The following is a 17,801-nucleotide window of genomic DNA, read 5'->3' as shown; positions in this document are numbered from 1 at the left end:
AAATGACCAAAAATTAGTCAAATTTTTTCATAAGTATTTTTTTTTATGTGTTCCATACTTTCACTGTTGCTGACTTGCTGTCAAAGTTGGGTATTATTAAACACTCCATTCTAATTTCTGATGTTTTAATTTCTTTGATACAATCAAATATTGTTGTTATGTTACCATCTTATATAAACTTCAGAATTCCACCTGCCTCCTGTGAATGAAGAAGATTTATCAACAAATACATAAGACTCGGCAAGTTTACTGTTCACTACCTTTGATCTATTACCAATTCACGATTCTATTAGCAATTGAATCGTCATCGGATATTAACCAAATCAAGTCGACTCGCAAATTACTTAAAAATTAATATTAAAAATACCCAAGATGGACTCAGTATTAATTGGATCGAGTTCGACCTACTCATGCAAATTGTCGAGTTGCATTCGAATATTAAAATACTCAACTCAATAGACACAAGCCTAACCAAGCTTTAAATTATTTATATTTTTTATCCTTAATAATTATATATATTTAGCATAATATCCTCATCTTTTACTAAATTTTAATCTTAAAATGTTTATAGAAATAATGAAGTTGAGCCTAGTCAAATCAGTTATTAATTATTCAACCAAGCTCGAGCTCAAACTCCTAAAATAAAATTCTATAAACTTTGAATTAAATTTCAACCTTCAAATTTTAGAGCCAAGCTCAAATTGAACAATGGTAAGCTCAACCCAACTTGATTACAGCCCAGCCATGGCTATAAACTATGATTTCAAATTGGTAAGGAACTTTTTGGCATGTGAACGCCAAATACTTGAACACCGAATAGAATGTGAAATACTTGAATATTATATATTGCAGATACAGAACGTGCCACCTTCAATCTTATCAGGAATGTGATCCCTACCAGAAAAATCAATTCATCCATGACTAAACCCTAACCAGCTCGACCAGAACCAAAATCGGAATCAAGCCGATCCTCTACTTTCCTATCTACTATATAAATTTTCTTTGCATGTGATTAATCCCCTACAACCCGTAGACAAATCATTTTCATATATATTTTTTTTCTGATAAGCAGTATTCATATCTTAACTTTTGATGTTCTTCTTCTTGCATTTACAAAGAGAAGAAGGATAACGGAGAGTAAAACAACCGACACTATCAACGAAATGGTTTTCCACAGCGCAATGATGCTTGAGCCATTAAATATGCCTTCAAATCCTTCCTGTAATTTTAGTATGTTAGATTGCAACAACAGGCATAAAAGCACAACTTGCTTAAAGCATTTAATATGGCGGGCCAAAGAGGGTAAATTATTGGTCCCTCCCTCACTCATTTTCAATTTGCAGAAATTAAAACACAACCAGAAACCTAAGCAAGCAGGACTTTCCAGCCTGACATAGTACGAAAAGTGGTCATAATCAAAGAATATACAAAAAGCATTGGAAAGTTGATTGCGTAAATTTAAGCAAAACCTGTTTGTATATTGTTCTCTCCATGTTCACATTTTCTTGCACGTAACTTCTTGGTTTCTCTTTAGTTGAAGGTACAAGTATAAGAGAACTTATCATGTATTGAAAAATTTAAACATTTCGAAAAGAAACAAAGCAAGATACCTAATTATTATGAAGTTTCTATTTGATAGCTCAAATGGTATAGGCGACGCGCAACACTCTGTCAAGGTCGTGGATTTAATTCCTCCCACAAACGCTCTCCTCCCCAATTATAAAAATAAAATAAAAATTATAGACTAATTTATACTAAAAATAAGCTGAGGGGCTAAATTGAATTTAACTTCTATCAATTAAGCCATCAATGACATTTAATTTGATCTAATTGATAACAATTCTTTTCCCCTCTTCAACTTGGGACAAAAGATCAAAAGAGTTTAAATACATGTTTTTAGAGAAAAAAAACCCACAACTTGTTAATTTTAGGCCATTTTACACTTTTGACCATCAAGAATGACGTCAGCTTGACATTAGTTTAGGGTGTAAAATGATCCAAAACTGACAATAGGGAATTTTTTGTCAAAAACCATGAACTTTGACTTTTTTGATCTTTTGTCCCAAGTTGGAGGGGCAAAATGAACCTTTGTTGTAATTGATAAAAATTTGACAAGTTCAAGGGGCAATTTGATAAAAAGTTCAGATAAGTGTTAATTTTCCATCACCTACAAGTAAAGGGGGAATTAATACTCGAGTAAAGCAAGATACATACTTGTCAATGTCTCGTAACATACAGGCACCATTAAATAGGCAATATTGCTAATAGAAATGCATAGAAGTGAATTGTATCCTTGACAGGTAGATACTTACTGTGCTTGTAAGCTTTTGTACTGCACGTTTCTGTTGCCTTGCAAAGATGTCTTTAGCATACTTATAAAGCTCCAAGTCCAGGTTGTTCAGTGATCTTATCTGCTCAAGAACCATCTCAGGAACATGATGTCGATCCTGTGAAATTTCACACGTTCTGAAGTTAGCAACTAAGAGGAGGTAACTGCTACATTATCCAAATGCATGCACCAACATCAAAAAGTTCTGTAAAGGTGTTTAACTTCATCAGAAAACATGAGCCTCAATTAAGTAAGCACGCATATAGAAACCTATAGAAGAAAAATTGATAGGTCTGTACTGAGAAAAGTATGGTTCGAGTTATTAGGGAGGTATATCGAAAAGGGTTCGACAGAAACAAAAAAAAATACTAATTTGGGAATAGCCAACAATTATATAATCCACATGGTTCATAAAAGAGTCAATGTACTCGTGAAAAAGATGCAAAAAGTAATGAAAAGATTTGCGATTTCCATTTTGAATTTCACTAGAGTAATGAAGAGAAATATCAGTGTACCCTCCTAAAAGGCAATAATATCTAACATGGTCTACGATGTACTACTGGAGTGGAAGTAAAGCATAACATTTAGCAACATTTCAGGTGGTCTGTGCAATTTTTCTTGTCTCTGATCAACCAACTAAACGACACCCTATGATATTCTTAATTTACAAATCCATGAAGAAAGCAATGTTTAGCTATGAATCAAATTAGCCACGCATTGAAAAACTAATATACTTATGATATGGAATAGGAAAAGTATGTGTAAATAATGGAGGGAAACGTATACTACTAAACTGTACCTCCTTAGAAAAATTTGCTGGAGCTATTCTCTTCAAAGAAGTGGTACGACGGCGTGCCTGGGTCTTACGCAAACTAGAAATGCAGTCTTCATAAGCATCCATTAGTTTCTTCACAGTCATCTAACACGAAGTATAAGAGGATTCATTTTGGACATTCTTATTTAAAGAAAACAAAATGACAACTATATCCACTTACAGAGTCCCTTCCATTTTCTTTCTTCCTATCCGGATTCTCCATAGAAGAAATTTCATTTAGCTTTTGGCCTGAGGAATTCTGTTCCACAAAAAATAGGAGGATCATCATGTCTCATTGTTAGTACGAGTCTGCAATCTCTTATGTTAAATGCATAGGGCTCACCATCACTCACCTGATGATCACCGCTGGGCTCAGAATCTGTATTTGAGGAGCTCTGCTCTGTATCATAAGTTGAAAAGAAATTGACTGGGAATGGAATAAGTAACTAGAGCATAAAATTACAGCGCGAAACAGGACCCTTGTTACACTAACCTGATTTACCATCAGCTGGACTTGCCATGGTAGAGTTCAATGCTAATGCTTGGGAAATCACCTGTCCACCAACCACATTTGCAAACATAGTTGCAGATTCTCTGTGGTCCTCAGTGAGACCAACATACAACATCTCATCCAACCTCTTCTGCAAGATTTACAAGTATCTAACATGAAAACAACCATGAGGGAAATAATCAGAGAAACACTATCATGACAATATTGCCATCAACATGGAAAACCTATCTTCATTACCTTTGCAACTTCCAGAACATGTTCTCCAAGAATCTCAAATTTCTGTACACAACGGCGCACGTCATGAGATTCCGCAGAACGAGAGTTGTTTGTCAATCCTGCAACCTGATAAATAAACCGGTAAAGGAAAAGAGAATACTGAAAGTAGCCACAAGGAATAATAAGGTTCATCATGCAATATGATCAAACTAGGTAAGGACCTGAAATGTTGCTCCATTGTGAATAATATCATGAGCTATAGGGTCATTAATATATTCATGTAATGGCATAACAATTTCTTCCATGTTGTAAGGATCTTTGTTTTTCACATGATTGATGCCCTTAAGTTTCCTAGCATCCCTCTGTGAACAAAGAGAAAACACATAAATATGAAACGTAACACATAAAGTGCAGAATACAAAAGTGCAGGTTTATGGAACTACAGAGAGAATGAGAGATAAAAAAAAGTCATAAAAATAGAGAGCAGAGTTCTTCATTGAAAACGACCAAAATTTTATAAACAACATAAGGTTCACTCTCTATATCAGTTATTCCAAAAGAACCCAATAAGTGCAAGTAGCTTGCCTTTGTGGAAATAGGAATTAAAGAAAAAATGAGGGGAGATAATTGAAATGTGAATATACAAAAATTAGCAAAGAAGAAAAATAAAGCAGCAGATCACAGATAGACCTACCCTAGCAAAAACGTCTTCCCTCATCCATGGAACCAAGTACTTCCATGGCCATATATCAAGCGTACTAACTCCACCATTTTTAGGACGCAACCGGCTAGCCATTTGTGTGGCAGAAGTTAAGTTAGGATGCACCAAAAACCTAGCACCCACTTCAACTGAAAATTCATAAGTACTAAATACACGGTCAACTGGATTCCTAAGTATGGTCACCACTGAAGTTTTCTCCTGGGGAAGTTTGGACATCATGCTATAATCATCATGAGTAACCAACAATCTGCATTTCTGTTTGCTGCACGAGTAGTAAATCCACATAAATTAGATGTCTAAAGCAAGTAGCGTACTATAGCAATAAGTTATAGAAGGCAACAAAGCATTCTCTCTAATTTTTTTAATCAATGGGGATACAAAGTTTAAATACTGTTCCCTCGCCTACCAACCCCTTGTAAATTTACAGCAAAAACTAGCTCTAATACCTCAGAAGAAATTTCCTACATGCAAACTCTTGAAACTTCTTGTTCTGACAGACAAGAAGTGTACAAGTTGATAGTACAAACAAAGATTCCTTAGCAGAGGGACAAATGGATTTTTAGAAACACTTTAGCCTTCTACTTCTAGTTCAGAATGATCAGTCATCAAATTTAACAGCCATCTCCTATATTAAGCCAAAATAAGTAGGAGCAAATAAACCAGTAATACCTTGGATCAAAACGTAGCTTATCATATGAACGGGGACATTCCTGAGAGTTAGGGTACAACTTTCTCAAGAAACTGCAGGTAATACAACATAACAGCAGAAAGCATAAGTGAATGTCACAGCAGTGGAAAGGAAAAAGAACTCTACCCTCTACATTTAGTGTTTTACAATGAAGAAATTACCAGTGAAAGTAGGTGCGACCTCCAGTTCTCGGTACATGAAGGAAAAACAACAAATCGCGGAGCACATGCTTGTTATCCTTAACTTCTTGTTCAAGAGAAGCAATTGCCCAATTTTTGACAACTTTTTCACATTGGCTAAAATCATTTGCTGAAGACGCACTTGCTATTTATTTAAAAAAAAAGGAGAACCAGTAATATTCTATCAATCCAAATCTCATAACAGATAAAAGACGAAAATTAAAAAATTAACGAAAACTGCAAATACATTGTTTAACATACCAAATTCAAGAAGTAGCATCAACAGCATAATGAAGCACCTCAAAGTAGGATCCATTCACTTCAATTTTCTACTCCAAAAGTCTGTTCATGGAAACAATGCAATTATTATTTACGATACGTCTAACTAACTTCAATTATATAGCATTTTATCAGTCATTAACATAAAATTTTACTAAAATTCTAAAACTAATAACAGCTACTCATAATCAAATTGATAAAACAAGTAACACAAACAAAGAGGTAGATTACCTAAAATAAAGCAAACAAAACCCTAATTAGAGAGAAAAATGATAAAGAAGTAAAAAAGAGAGAGTAAACTTAGGCTTATAAAAGAACAAAATTAACACTAATTATGATCGTTAAAATTAATAAATAAAGTGAAACAAGAAATAGTGGGGTAAACCTGTGTGTATCGAGTGAAGGGATCTCGTGCTCATAAATATCGTTGAACACAGTGTTTGGTCCCACACTACCAAAACCGGAATCGCAACTTTCCAGGAATATCTATTTTTCCTAATGATTTTCTCGCTAGCCAAACAGATACGAAAAAAGTAGTCTAGCTTTCATTTCTTTCCCTGAATCTGTGTTGTCAGGTTGTTGTTAAGTGAGCAGATGAACAACAGATTCAGAGAATTGTTTTTGTTTTTGTGTTTATGAAATATTCGGAGTAAAAAGCTCATCTGGAGAGCTATTCAGCTGTTACAAAGTGAAGTACATTATAATTATTGATTAAAAATAACAATTCATATCATATCCAAAAAAAAAAGAATATTTAGTATAGAATTTACTACAAAAGGAATGGAATTAAAAAAATTGATTTAGCCATATTTTTTTTAATTACCATACTGGTCCAATAGCCCCCTTATTTTGGAGGAAAGTTTGTAGGATATCTCGTTTTGCAACTTAATTGCAGCGGTAATCTGTTTTTTTTAACATATATACATCTCATATTTTTTTTATTTACTAAATGACCTTTTTTAGTTTTTTTAACAAAAAAAAGACCATTTATGCCTCTAATCTTTGATTTCACGATCAAATAAACTCTTAAAATCCGAAAAGATTTAAATATGCCCCCAACGTCTTGAGAAATGAACAATTAAGCCCCCCAATTGCGACAAACATGCCCTCAACGTCTCATTTATAAATCAAAACAGAGGACTGGTTGTTCACTTTTAAGACGCTAGAGGCACATTTAAACCATTGCAAACACTAAGAGCTTGCTTGATTCTAGAAACAAACTTTAGGATTATAAATAACCCTTTTCTCTTCTTTAATTGAACAAAGGATCAATTCATCCCCTCATACTTGGCACGAAATATCAAAATAGCCCAAAGTCATGAAAGTGGATCAAACAAATTTACACTTTTGCAAAATCAATCAAAAACACTCAAAGAGAGTGAGATATCACCCCTATCTACTATCCAAAACCGAATCAATTCACCCCTCCATTCCGATTGCGTCTCCACTCCATTCTAGCTGTCCGAACGCCGACCTCTTTCCTCCCACCGAAAATTGTCGCCTCCGTATTCTCCGCCGTCTGAAAAGAAGTTGTTCTCCTTCTCCGGCGAGAAGGATGGAACGAGGAGGAGTAGATTGCTCCTTCTCCGACGAGGAGGATCACCGCTCCTTCTTGGACGGTGATAAAAATGAGGGCGACTGCAGATTTCATTGGTGTGTGGCGGCGGTGAGGTAGAAAGATGGAAAAAAGTAAAATAAAATTCCTAGATTTTTTTAATAAATTATATAATATATGAATTTTTGAAATTGTATGAATTATTTTTCTATTTTGGAAATCTTCAAGTACTAATTTGAATTTTTTTTAAAAATATTAAGAATTATTTTAGACTTTTTACCTTTTTTTTATGGAGAGTGTGTTTTAAAAGCGTGTGAGAGTGGGCAAGGGTGGGGGTGTATTTGATCCGGTTTGGCATAGGTTCACATGTTCAATATGTTGCTGACTTTGATTTGATTTCTGTTTTTATGCTTAATAATGGTCATGATGATGCTTCCACCATCCAAGTGCGGATACAAATGACTGTAAATGATGAGGCACTTAACTTGTGCCACCATTTTATGGTCTTTGTTTTTATGCTTAACATATCTATAATCTGAGCTTTTAAAGCATTTGACATTGCTGATGCCTAATGGGATCTGTTTTTGCTTTTCTGATTCTAATGTCTCTTATGTATTGCGCTAATTTATCATTAAACATTAGAGCTATGATGAAAGCTTCCACTTAAAATCTGAAATTAGTTTGACCATTAATTGTGTGACATACATTGCTACTTTTTAACAGAGTTGAGCTATTTGACTTAAAATATTTGAAGTCTGAGACTTTCTTGTTAATTTTTTACACCAATACATATGCAACAATTGCATACTGAATGTCTAATTGTCTTGTTTAATCTGTTTTGTAGGTTTGACTTGTAAAGATTTTTTTGAAGTAGATTTATGTAGAGGCAGATTTTTGAAGCAGCTGTACAGAGGCTTATATTTGAAGCAGATTTATGTAAAGGGTTTATACCTTACTAATTTGTTATAAGCCTTATAGTTGTATTTTTTTTTGTAAAGTTAAACACATTGCAAATTGCTTGCCCTGCCTTTTAAACACATGCTGTAATTTTTTGGGTCCCAGAGTTTAAATTTATAACTTTGGTTGTAATTTTGTAAACAAAATTTTAAATGTAGAATGCTTTGTAAGTTGAATTTTAAAATTTTAAATTTGTTAAAAATTTTGGTTTGATGACCCAGATCGGACGGTTAAAACCAAAATTTTGGTGTACTGAACCGATAAAACCGCTCAACGAATGTGGTGGTTTGGTTTTTATTATTTAGGGATGGTTTGGTTCGGTTTTGGCAAGTTCAACTCCACACCGAACCAAACCATGCACACCCCTAGTAAAGATTATCTAATTTAAGAGTTTTTTTAATAATTATTTGTTTATTTTTTTGAAATAACTTAGTAATCCGAATTTTGAAAATTAATATTTAAAATATTATATGAATTTGAATTAAGGATTTCGATACAATTTTGAGTTTGACTATAATTTACTCACGACGGCTTTCAAGTTTAAATTAAATTTAAGAATTATTCTCTTTGTTAATTAATGATTTTTATAAGAGTTGATTTTGGGGAGTAAATTAATACAAATACCATTTAAAAGGAATTAAATAATTAATTTGACTAGTTGTGTTTAGTTTAAAAGTAAAATATTTTTTTATTTTGTAACATAAGAGATTTTACGTCTATCATCTGGAATTTGACTTAAGCTTTAATTAAATTAAATTTAATAACTATTCTCTTGGTTAATTAATGATTTTTATAAGAGTTGATGTTGGGGAGTCAATTAGTATAAATGTAATTTAAAAAGAATTAAATAATTAATTTGACTAGTTGTGTTTAGTGTAAACATAAAATAATTTTTTTGTATACATAAGAAATTTTACGTGTATGACCTAATATAAACTATCTACTCTCAAACCATCCATGATTTATGCCATAATTTGTGCCGCAATGAAATATTTGTGTGACTTGCATGGTTCATATATTAAGCCAAAAACATGTTGGTCATGAACTTTTGTGTTTATTTGTCATCCTAACTGCATTTCTGAAAGAAATTTAGAGCTGAGATAGAAAAATAAGCACTAACTTGAAATAGCATTTTTACAATATTGGCTATAAACTTCCAATCCAATAATATATACAACATCATAGATTGAATTAAAGAATGATACTCCAAGTTAGTTTTCAATCCAACATCATCATGAATCCAATAAAACTGCTTTAGAAGCATCCAAATGGTTAAGCCGACACGTTCCGAGAAGATACTCCGGCAGCTCCTCCGGTGTATTTGCCTACATCAGAAAAAAGATACCACTTAAGGGATCGGAAAGTATTAACCATTTCAATTTTGACTATAAATATATTTCCTTTTACCTGAATCAAAAATGCCATTTCAATAACCAAATTGCTGAGGTAACCAAGAACAAGACTGACCACGCCCCTCGCAACTGTCGATGACCCAATATCAACCCCAAGCTGAAAAGAATAATCAAGTTCGGGTTATCATGAGAACACTTTCAACGGTTTTAATTGAAGTTTAAATCGGATTGAACAAACCCGCAAGTTACTCGGGATTGATTCGGAAAATATTTAAATCGATTCAATATTAATCGATTCGAGCTTGAGTTCGAGCTACTCAAGTCAATTGCCGATTCAGGTTCAAACACCAAAATACTCAGCTCGACTCTCAAACTTAATTAAACTTTGACTAATTAACATGCCTTTAGTAATTGTACATATATACAATAAAATCCTTAGTTTTAAACTAAAATTAATTTTTTTGGACATACGAACAAGTCGAGCCGACTCAAGATTGATTCTCAGTTATTCTACCGACCTCAAGCTCGAATTCATAAAATATATCTTGACAATATTTCAACTCCATTCCAGTTCAGCTCAATACACCTCTAGATTCAGTTATGGACGCACAAAGATGAACCGAGCATTTTTATAAGTTTGGAGAAAAGTATTCTTGCGAGTTTACCTCCAAGTAATTCTTTCCGCGAAAATAATTCATTTCGAGTGCTTGCCCAATCAGGCAAGCTTTCTTTCCCACACTCTGCTTAACTATCCATGAACCCTGAAAAAAACAAAAGGTCGCAGCTTAAAATTAGGATCAAAATGAAGCTCGGGTTTAAACAATTTCACAAAAAACATTTAAATGAAGTGGTAAAAGGAAATGTACAGTTGTGATTCGTGAAAATAGAGATAAACGCAGTTCACCATTTTCTTAACATTAAAGTTACTAGAACTAGAGATGAGCATTTCGTTCAAACCGAACCGAACCAAATCGAATTGATAATAAACCAAACCAAACCGGTCAATTCATTTGGTTTGTACCAAAACGTAAAATAAAAACTAATTTTTAAACCAAACCGAACAACTGACTTTTTTTAATAATACCAGAACCAAATTTATCGGTTTGATTTGATTTTTTTAGATTGGTTTGGTTTTCGCACACCCCTAACTAGAAACAAAAAAAATAGGAAAACAACTAAATTTCCTAGTAAATAGCTAAATCTATACAGTAGATGCTTTGCAAATGTCTCACTTGTATTACAGTTATTCTATTTAGCAATAAAAAAAATCCAAACTTGCAACAACAGAAATCTGAATCGACTCTACTTAAAGATCAGTGAGGGTACCTTAGATATGTAAGGTATGAGCTTAAACCTTGAATTTCTAAATGCATCATCCCCATTGACAAATCTCTCCATCAAGGGTGAATCTTCCAAAGGTGTGGTCATCATATAGTATAGAGCAAGACTATATGTAGATGAACCCGGGACCTGTTTCCAGTAAAATGAATTATCCAATTGAGCAAGAACATATATGAAACTGTCATTTCAATCAAAACTTCGTAGATTATTAAAAAATTAAACTTACTTGTATATTTATAATGAAAAAGAACTCTGGTCCACCATGTGCAGCATATTTCTGCCAAAGAAAAGAAGAGTAAATATCTTACCAGTTACAAAAATCATGTCAGAGATGCGAGAGGGAATAGCTGAACTTCGTAAGATCTAATGAGTATAAAATATTCAAATTTAACAGCAAGAGAATACAATTTACCTGAACAATGCTACCTGGTCGTCCCGCAAGATCATCTTCTCTTTTGTTAGATGTAAGCCAGTCTGCTGCAACCATTTGCATCAACGTGCCTTTTGCCTTAAACTGGAAGAGAAAAACAGCAAAGAATATCAATATCATCAGAATGACAAAGATAATTGGCCGAAACTGAAATTTGTTTTAATGTATGCTATCTGTTAATATAGTAGATGTGTCTATAATCTGTACTAAATTCGTCAGTATTGCAACTTATGTTACAGAGAAGTTGAATCTTTTACATTCCTGGAAAACCGAGAAAGGAACTTAAACATGGCCAGTGATTTTTTAAATAACAGGTGTCATACATGCAAGAAAGGAATGGAAGACTACATATGAAGCCATGAATATCGATATCAGACAAAAAGCAGGCTCAAAATCAAGATTAGTTCAATTGAGCTGGAGTATTGACCAGTTTGCTTCCTATACAAACTGTGGGCAGAAGAAACATGTTATGCATTATGAGCTTTATATCATTTAACTATGATTTATACAATCATACCTTCTTTTGGTCTTCAAGATAATTCTCTCCGCGGATTAAAAAGGTAGAAGGATCAGCTACTGTCCAACTAGAAAGCGTAGTACAAGTTGGGTCTTTAGGAAGAGTACTTCCATAGCAGCACGAAATACTGTCTTCTCTCGTCATATCATGCAAGTCCACATAACCCTTCTTCTGAACTATAGATGAATTCTAAACATCATTAAATTTCACTAAACAATAAATCGTGCAATCCCATCTGACAGAAGAACTTAAACAGTTGACCATCAGATTATGATCTCAAGATTTTGTTCACCCAAACCAACTTACCAGCTAGATCATGCAATTTCTTCACAAAACCAGCAGCAGTGGATAACCTGGGTTGCCGAATATCCTACAACTCACAGTCAAGAAAAACGTCAGTAAGAACTCGAGCAAGAGTTAAGTTTTCCGGCCAAGAAAGACTTGTTTGCTTAGTAACTTCTTATATGTAAGATGAAATAAGGATTGGTAATACCTGCTGAGAATAAATTTCAGGGCCAAAGTCATAGCTCCAGCTATTTGGCGATTGTTCTTGATCTGAGGGTTCTGGAACATCATAAAACTCATCAGTAGCATCATTCAAGCTTACTAGGCTGGCATGTTCTGAAGGTGCTTTTTCAAATTCTTCGCTTCGATATTCTATAGTCTTCCCGTCACCAATCCTCCTGATTTCTTCAGTCTGATGCAGCTTACTGTTTCTTGCTAACTCGCCTGATGAAAAGTCAGAGGGGCAGGTTCCTAGTCTTGTTCTGAACAACTCTCGCAATGCTGCAGATGCAACACAAGTTTGTCTTACTAAAATTAAGAAACGTCATAATACACAAAGAACATAAAAGGAAGAGCTTAAATAGATTTATCAACAGCTGAGATTACCAGCAACTCTGCCAAGCATTCGAATGGTAATAGACCGAGCTGATGAAGTTCGTATATACGATTTCCAGAATTTCCAGTCAATAGCAAGCATGTGCTTTACAACAGATCGTTTCCCTTGGTTTACAGGAGAAATAACATATCCACCGCCTGCAAGAGAATTCAAAAAGTTATCATCCAACAAGTTTTGACTCTTGACACGACCCGCTTGAATGTGGATGAGTTCAGGATTTCCAAGTGTTATAAATACAAGACTGACAACTACTCCCATTACTTAGATTAGAACATATTAGAGAGATGAAGATGCTACACATAAAGAAACTTAAGAAGTCAATTTCACTTGCAAATGATCAAGCATACATTACTTTTAAGGCACGCACGAACATAGCCTTTCTGGGGTGGACACTTCTTGTGAAAGACAGAATGGTAGAGAATAACTGCGGGACAAAATAGTCAAATTTTAAAATATCAAGCAACCTTCTTGTTAGTAAAAATCATGATTAATTACTTTCTCCACAGGATTCTTACCATATGTTCCATCTTCTTCCCTTCTCCAGTAACGCCTCAACAAAAGATCTCTCCTATTCATTCCCCTGAAAGTGTTATGACATACAATTCAGACTCTTAAGCCATTGCACTAAGAAGAGCCAAATAAATTATTGATATTGATCTCACCAAGGCAACCAATCATTATATAACATCTTGTGGATAATATCGGTGTGACCATCGAGGTGCTCAACCACACTACCCTTGTAGAAACAGAAGTCCCATCTGCAAGTCAATAAACGAAGAAAAGAAAAGAACATATAAATACATGTCCATATTTAAATTCTCCAGCAGATTAAAGAAGAAAGGAAGATGCTTAATGAATAAAAGTTCAATATTGATTACTAGATATCTATTAATGCCAATTGAGTTTCCATACGCCTTGCACACAGGGAACCTAATAGCAAGGTTACATATCTTAAAATGCAAGGTAATAATGTTCCAACTCTAATTGTTAAGCTCTCTGCAAAAAAGCCATTGTATTAATTCTCCTTTTCCATGAAAACAAAGGTGGAAACATGTAATTTATTTCCTTCTAAACTGTAGTTTTGTACTTTAATGACCACATTGACACATAAAATCATTGACCAACCAAGCATGCCAAAAGAAAGCTTCACTGTCAGCACTCAAAACTTACTCTGATCTGGAAGGACCGAGAGACATGAGAGTTTGAAAAATGGCTTCTGAAGTTCCATCAACCACACCCACAGCCATAATTGCAGGATGATCATCCCACTGTCACAAAATGTAACATTTTAATAAAGTAATTATGACTAAAAAGTAAAAACTGATAAATTGTGAAAATTGACCTACCTTCCCATGAGAATTCCTGTCTTTTGCTTCTTTAAAGAGACGTAAACCTGCAGACACTCAATTAGTGAGCACGCAATTAATATTATCAAAAAGCATTCACTTCATCCTTACCATTCTGACACCCAAAAATTGTCCAAGGCGAAGGTGCAATAACATCAGTCACTGTATCACTATTTATCAATGAGCAAAGTGTCCAATCCATTGGTTTGTTGTGGCTTACACGACTTGAACCAGTCAATCTGAGTGCACAGATGTAATGAAAGTCAGAAAATAATTGCAGGACATATAATTTAGATTGTATAAAAATGCTTGCGCTACAAACATGTTAGACTGAAGTTGAATCTGTGCAACATAAAATAAGTGAACAAACAAGATAAAAGCAAGCAGATATCAAATAAGACGAGTGATAGATAGTATTGTCGTACTTAAAGGACTGCCAACTGCTCTTTGGACAGGCAACAACATTTTGACCACCCTGCAAATATATACGGGCAATAAGTCAATAAGTCCCTCTCACACATAGAAGCAGACTGTAGAAAGCAAATTCGAGCAATACTCAACCTTCAAAGCTGCTTCTTGAATAGACTGAATCCATCTTGCTGCTTCTTCAGGGCTGCTTGCTCCAAGCTATAACGTTTAGATTTCGTAAATTAAACATTAAAGAGTTTACCTACATATTAAAATCTTAATAGGGAATTGTCACCTCACCTTAAGTTGATCATTATGATTAGAAGTATTATAGAGTGTGAAAATGAAAAACACCTGCAAGTCCATAAACGATAATCCTTATAACTAAACTGACAGTTTAAAGGTCAAACACAAACACAAAAGATGCTGATAGCAAAGGCAAGTGGAATATTATTCACATACTTTTCTGTGAATACTTTCTCTCCCATTGTCAGTGACCCGGATACAGGAATCTACAATTGCACTTCGAACAGGATCCTGCAGGAAACAGTTTAAGTTAAATCAAAACATCAGTGGTGACCCACATGCAGAAATTCATCTACGTATTATTGAGATCTCCAAAACAACCACACAGTTATAACCAAAGCAATTTCATAAAAAACAGGCCAAGTGATACGCACTAAAATAATATGAAAGCATACAAATCTATAAAATCACAACCATATCATGCATCTATACACTTTACCAAGATGAAAAAATATGAAAAGATAGTCAACAATCATATTATCATGTTATGAATGCAATTAAATATCTACTGAACAATTTCCTCAAATTCACTAATATATCTATTTGCATTTTTGGATTTTTTTTCCAACGCATATGTCTACAATTCATAATATTTCAAACAGAAGTGTAAATACATCCAAAATGCGCATGACACAGTGTATACTTAGTTGGTTGATACACAACCTAACCAACTACCCAAGATCCTGGAACTTGGATGCAAATAGTATAATCTTTGTCCTATAATTGTTAAATACCCCCCTTCACCTGAAATGCATCTCTAACTATATTCAGCGTGTGTATAAAAATATATAATCTAGAATAACACTAAAATAGAAGACTAAATTATTCATGTGAAGGATCATTTTTAAAGTAAGTCAATTGCTTTTTATTATGCATTCAAAGACATCAACAAATAAAAATTGAAGGCAAGATGATGACATACACCTAATAAAATGACATAATAAAGACAATAAAAACTAGCGATAACGACGTATGATAATAAAGCAAAAGAACAATTCCTGACACAGAAACATTGGTACAATATATTGGAACATTATAGTTCTTTGAATCGAATTCATGGTGAAACTCAATCAGCTATGTCCAAAATAAAAGCACCCCTCCATTGTTTAAAAGCTGATAGAAAAAGGATATGAGCATGAAAGGCAAAAAAAAAAAAAGTAAAAGCTGCGACATAGAACCACTTTTGCTTTCATTAAGGTTAAGTCTGAATCATTTAAATTTTTTTCTTAAGAAAGTTACAATGGTATATGATTTCCTCAGGAAGCAGACTGATACACACAATTCAAAACAAATTCTACAGCAAACCGCGGAATCTAAATTTTCGCGTAAGATTAAATCGATAAAAAATATAAGATACTAATACACAATCTAATCAGCAAACACCATTGTCAATCACAATTCACAAATAAAATCACAGTTAATATAGTTGCTCAAACTTAAGGTCACTACTCCACTGTATTCAATTCACTTAAAACAGAATGAAAGTACAAACTAAAACAGAAATAAAACAAAAAACTAAATAGAACCCAGAATCAACCCAAAAACAAACAATCAACACTACACTGTTCCTCTAAATGTGTACATTAAAAAAGAAAACTGCATCCACAATGAAATAACCTATATATAAAAAAAAAAACACATTGCATGCCACACCCATATACTCAAAAGTTGGCAGGGTGACTAAAATCAATCTTAAAAACAAAAACCCAGACACACATTGATCCATCAAAAACAAAAAACATAACCAGATCATACACTAAGACAAACAATCTTAAAAACAGTAGAAATGTAAATGTATATAAACAAACCTGATGTTTAGAAGAAGGAAGAGACTTGAAGGATTTAAGAAAATGATTTTGAAGAACAAAATAACGTTTTCTTGAGTACTGTAACCCAATTCTATTCGACCGCACTAAATATAACCACCCCTCCATTCTTTCTTCTTCTTCTTCTCCTCTCTTAATCACATCCATTTCTAACAAAAACAATTCTAAATATTATTAACCAATACCCAGTTGTTTCTCTCTGAGTTCTTGAAACTGTGAATTTATCACACATATATATATAATACACGATTATTCTCCTCTGATCCCTCTTCTTTAAAAGGGATGCAGAGGCGAATTTCGACGAAATAAATCGAATTCTATTTAATTTTAACTGCAATTTCGAATAGTGGGTGGGAAATGAAGATGCAAATTAAAATCTAACTGATTAATAAAAATTAAATTAAATTGGTTTGGTTTTTTTTTTATTGGTTTGTTTTTTTGTTTATGATTTTGTTTCTCTCTGATAAAGTAACTGCAAGAAGATGAAGAACAACAAAATATATAATTTAAATTAATTGAAAACGGTGATACTAAGAATGAGACAAAGATTGACAGCAGCGAATATTATTATGTTTTTCAATTACCTTTTTACCCTTCTTTTCGTATTTTACTACACTTTCTCTTATCCCATTATAATAATAATAGAGTAATAATCCTTCTTTTTTTTTCTCCTAATTATCCATAAATGTATCTATGGACAATGATTTTTTAAAGATTTTTATATGACTTCTAGTATTATTTTATTTGAAACTTATCTTCTTATTGATTTATTTTAGTGGTAATTTTCTGAAATACATGTTTTGATAATTTATTTACACTTTTATCTGTCAAATTTTAATTTTCTTTTTTGACTTTTTTATTTACGAAAAAATACTTTTTTTTTTAATTTCATAAAATACCTTTTTCGGTTTCCAATTTCGGTTTTTTGTTTTTTTCGGTTCGATCGACCGAACCGACCGATTGCACAACCCTATTTTTCAGTTTTTAATACTTTTTTTGTTTATAGATTTTTTTCCTGGATTTTTTTTATTTTTTTTATAGTGTAATAATAGTGTATATATATTGTTTTTATAGTATAAAATTAGTGTATATTAGACTTGTTCATGGGTTTGGCTATCCGGCCGC

At 33.3% G+C, this 17,801-nt stretch overlaps 2 protein-coding genes across 5 annotated transcripts; both read right to left on the bottom strand.

Moving 5' to 3' along the window:
* Positions 1 to 819: 819 nt before the first annotated feature.
* Positions 820 to 6,433, bottom strand: LOC126664936 (protein-tyrosine sulfotransferase). 2 transcript variants are annotated; one of them, XM_050357570.2, is made up of 13 exons: positions 6,123 to 6,433; positions 5,720 to 5,800; positions 5,441 to 5,603; positions 5,261 to 5,332; positions 4,565 to 4,853; positions 4,092 to 4,232; positions 3,892 to 3,996; positions 3,637 to 3,784; positions 3,497 to 3,543; positions 3,325 to 3,402; positions 3,129 to 3,248; positions 2,313 to 2,447; positions 820 to 1,219 (listed from the first exon to the last, which is right to left on the bottom strand). In XM_050357570.2, exons 2-13 carry the CDS (start codon positions 5,772 to 5,774, stop codon positions 1,076 to 1,078), a joined length of 1,497 nt encoding a protein of 498 aa, XP_050213527.1. In that variant the 5' UTR covers positions 5,775 to 5,800; positions 6,123 to 6,433; the 3' UTR covers positions 820 to 1,075. The 2 variants fall into 2 exon arrangements, with proteins under 2 accessions (XP_050213527.1, XP_050213528.1); XM_050357571.2 differs by lacking the exon at positions 6,123 to 6,433 and adding an exon at positions 5,969 to 6,050.
* A 2,912-nt stretch (positions 6,434 to 9,345) lies between these two features.
* Positions 9,346 to 17,097, bottom strand: LOC126664279 (protein ENHANCED DISEASE RESISTANCE 2). Of its 3 annotated transcripts, none has more exons than XM_050356589.2 (21): positions 16,659 to 17,097; positions 15,007 to 15,081; positions 14,845 to 14,898; positions 14,698 to 14,763; positions 14,562 to 14,611; positions 14,248 to 14,375; positions 14,137 to 14,183; positions 13,961 to 14,058; positions 13,453 to 13,548; positions 13,306 to 13,370; positions 13,143 to 13,214; positions 12,781 to 12,927; positions 12,383 to 12,675; positions 12,196 to 12,259; positions 11,890 to 12,065; positions 11,355 to 11,456; positions 11,169 to 11,219; positions 10,928 to 11,071; positions 10,267 to 10,362; positions 9,657 to 9,758; positions 9,346 to 9,574 (listed from the first exon to the last, which is right to left on the bottom strand). In XM_050356589.2, exons 1-21 carry the CDS (start codon positions 16,821 to 16,823, stop codon positions 9,482 to 9,484), a joined length of 2,184 nt encoding a protein of 727 aa, XP_050212546.1. In that variant the 5' UTR covers positions 16,824 to 17,097; the 3' UTR covers positions 9,346 to 9,481. The 3 variants fall into 3 exon arrangements, with proteins under 3 accessions (XP_050212546.1, XP_050212547.1, XP_050212548.1); XM_050356590.2 differs by having other exon boundaries at positions 14,698 to 14,749; positions 16,659 to 16,799; XM_050356591.2 differs by lacking the exon at positions 16,659 to 17,097 and adding an exon at positions 15,514 to 15,683 and having other exon boundaries at positions 14,698 to 14,749.
* Between the last annotated feature and the right edge of the window lie 704 nt (positions 17,098 to 17,801).

This window comes from Mercurialis annua, linkage group LG1-X (assembly GCF_937616625.2).
Source record: "Mercurialis annua linkage group LG1-X, ddMerAnnu1.2, whole genome shotgun sequence".
NCBI classification, from domain to species: domain Eukaryota; kingdom Viridiplantae; phylum Streptophyta; class Magnoliopsida; order Malpighiales; family Euphorbiaceae; genus Mercurialis; species Mercurialis annua.
This window is presented reverse-complemented; position numbering and strand designations above follow the sequence as displayed.

What these genes read in the sequence shown, in the direction of transcription:
- LOC126664279 (XM_050356589.2), bottom strand. Translation starts at nt 16,823, where the DNA reads ATGGATGTGATTAAGAGAGGAGAAGAAGAAGAAGAAAGAATGGAGGGG. An exon ending in GACCAGGTAGCATTGTTCAG is followed by an intron (nt 11,220 to 11,354) that starts GTAAATTGTATT and finishes TTTCTTTGGCAG; the next exon opens with AAATATGCTGCACATGGTGG. An exon ending in AAATGGCATTTTTGATTCAG is followed by an intron (nt 9,575 to 9,656) that starts GTAAAAGGAAAT and finishes TTTCTGATGTAG; the next exon opens with GCAAATACACCGGAGGAGCT.
- LOC126664936 (XM_050357570.2), bottom strand. Translation starts at nt 5,774, where the DNA reads ATGGATCCTACTTTGAGGTGCTTCATTATGCTGTTGATGCTACTTCTT. An exon ending in GGGAAGACGTTTTTGCTAGG is followed by an intron (nt 4,233 to 4,564) that starts GTAGGTCTATCT and finishes CTTTGTTCACAG; the next exon opens with AGGGATGCTAGGAAACTTAA. An exon ending in AGCCCAGCGGTGATCATCAG is followed by an intron (nt 3,403 to 3,496) that starts GTGAGTGATGGT and finishes TTTGTGGAACAG; the next exon opens with AATTCCTCAGGCCAAAAGCT.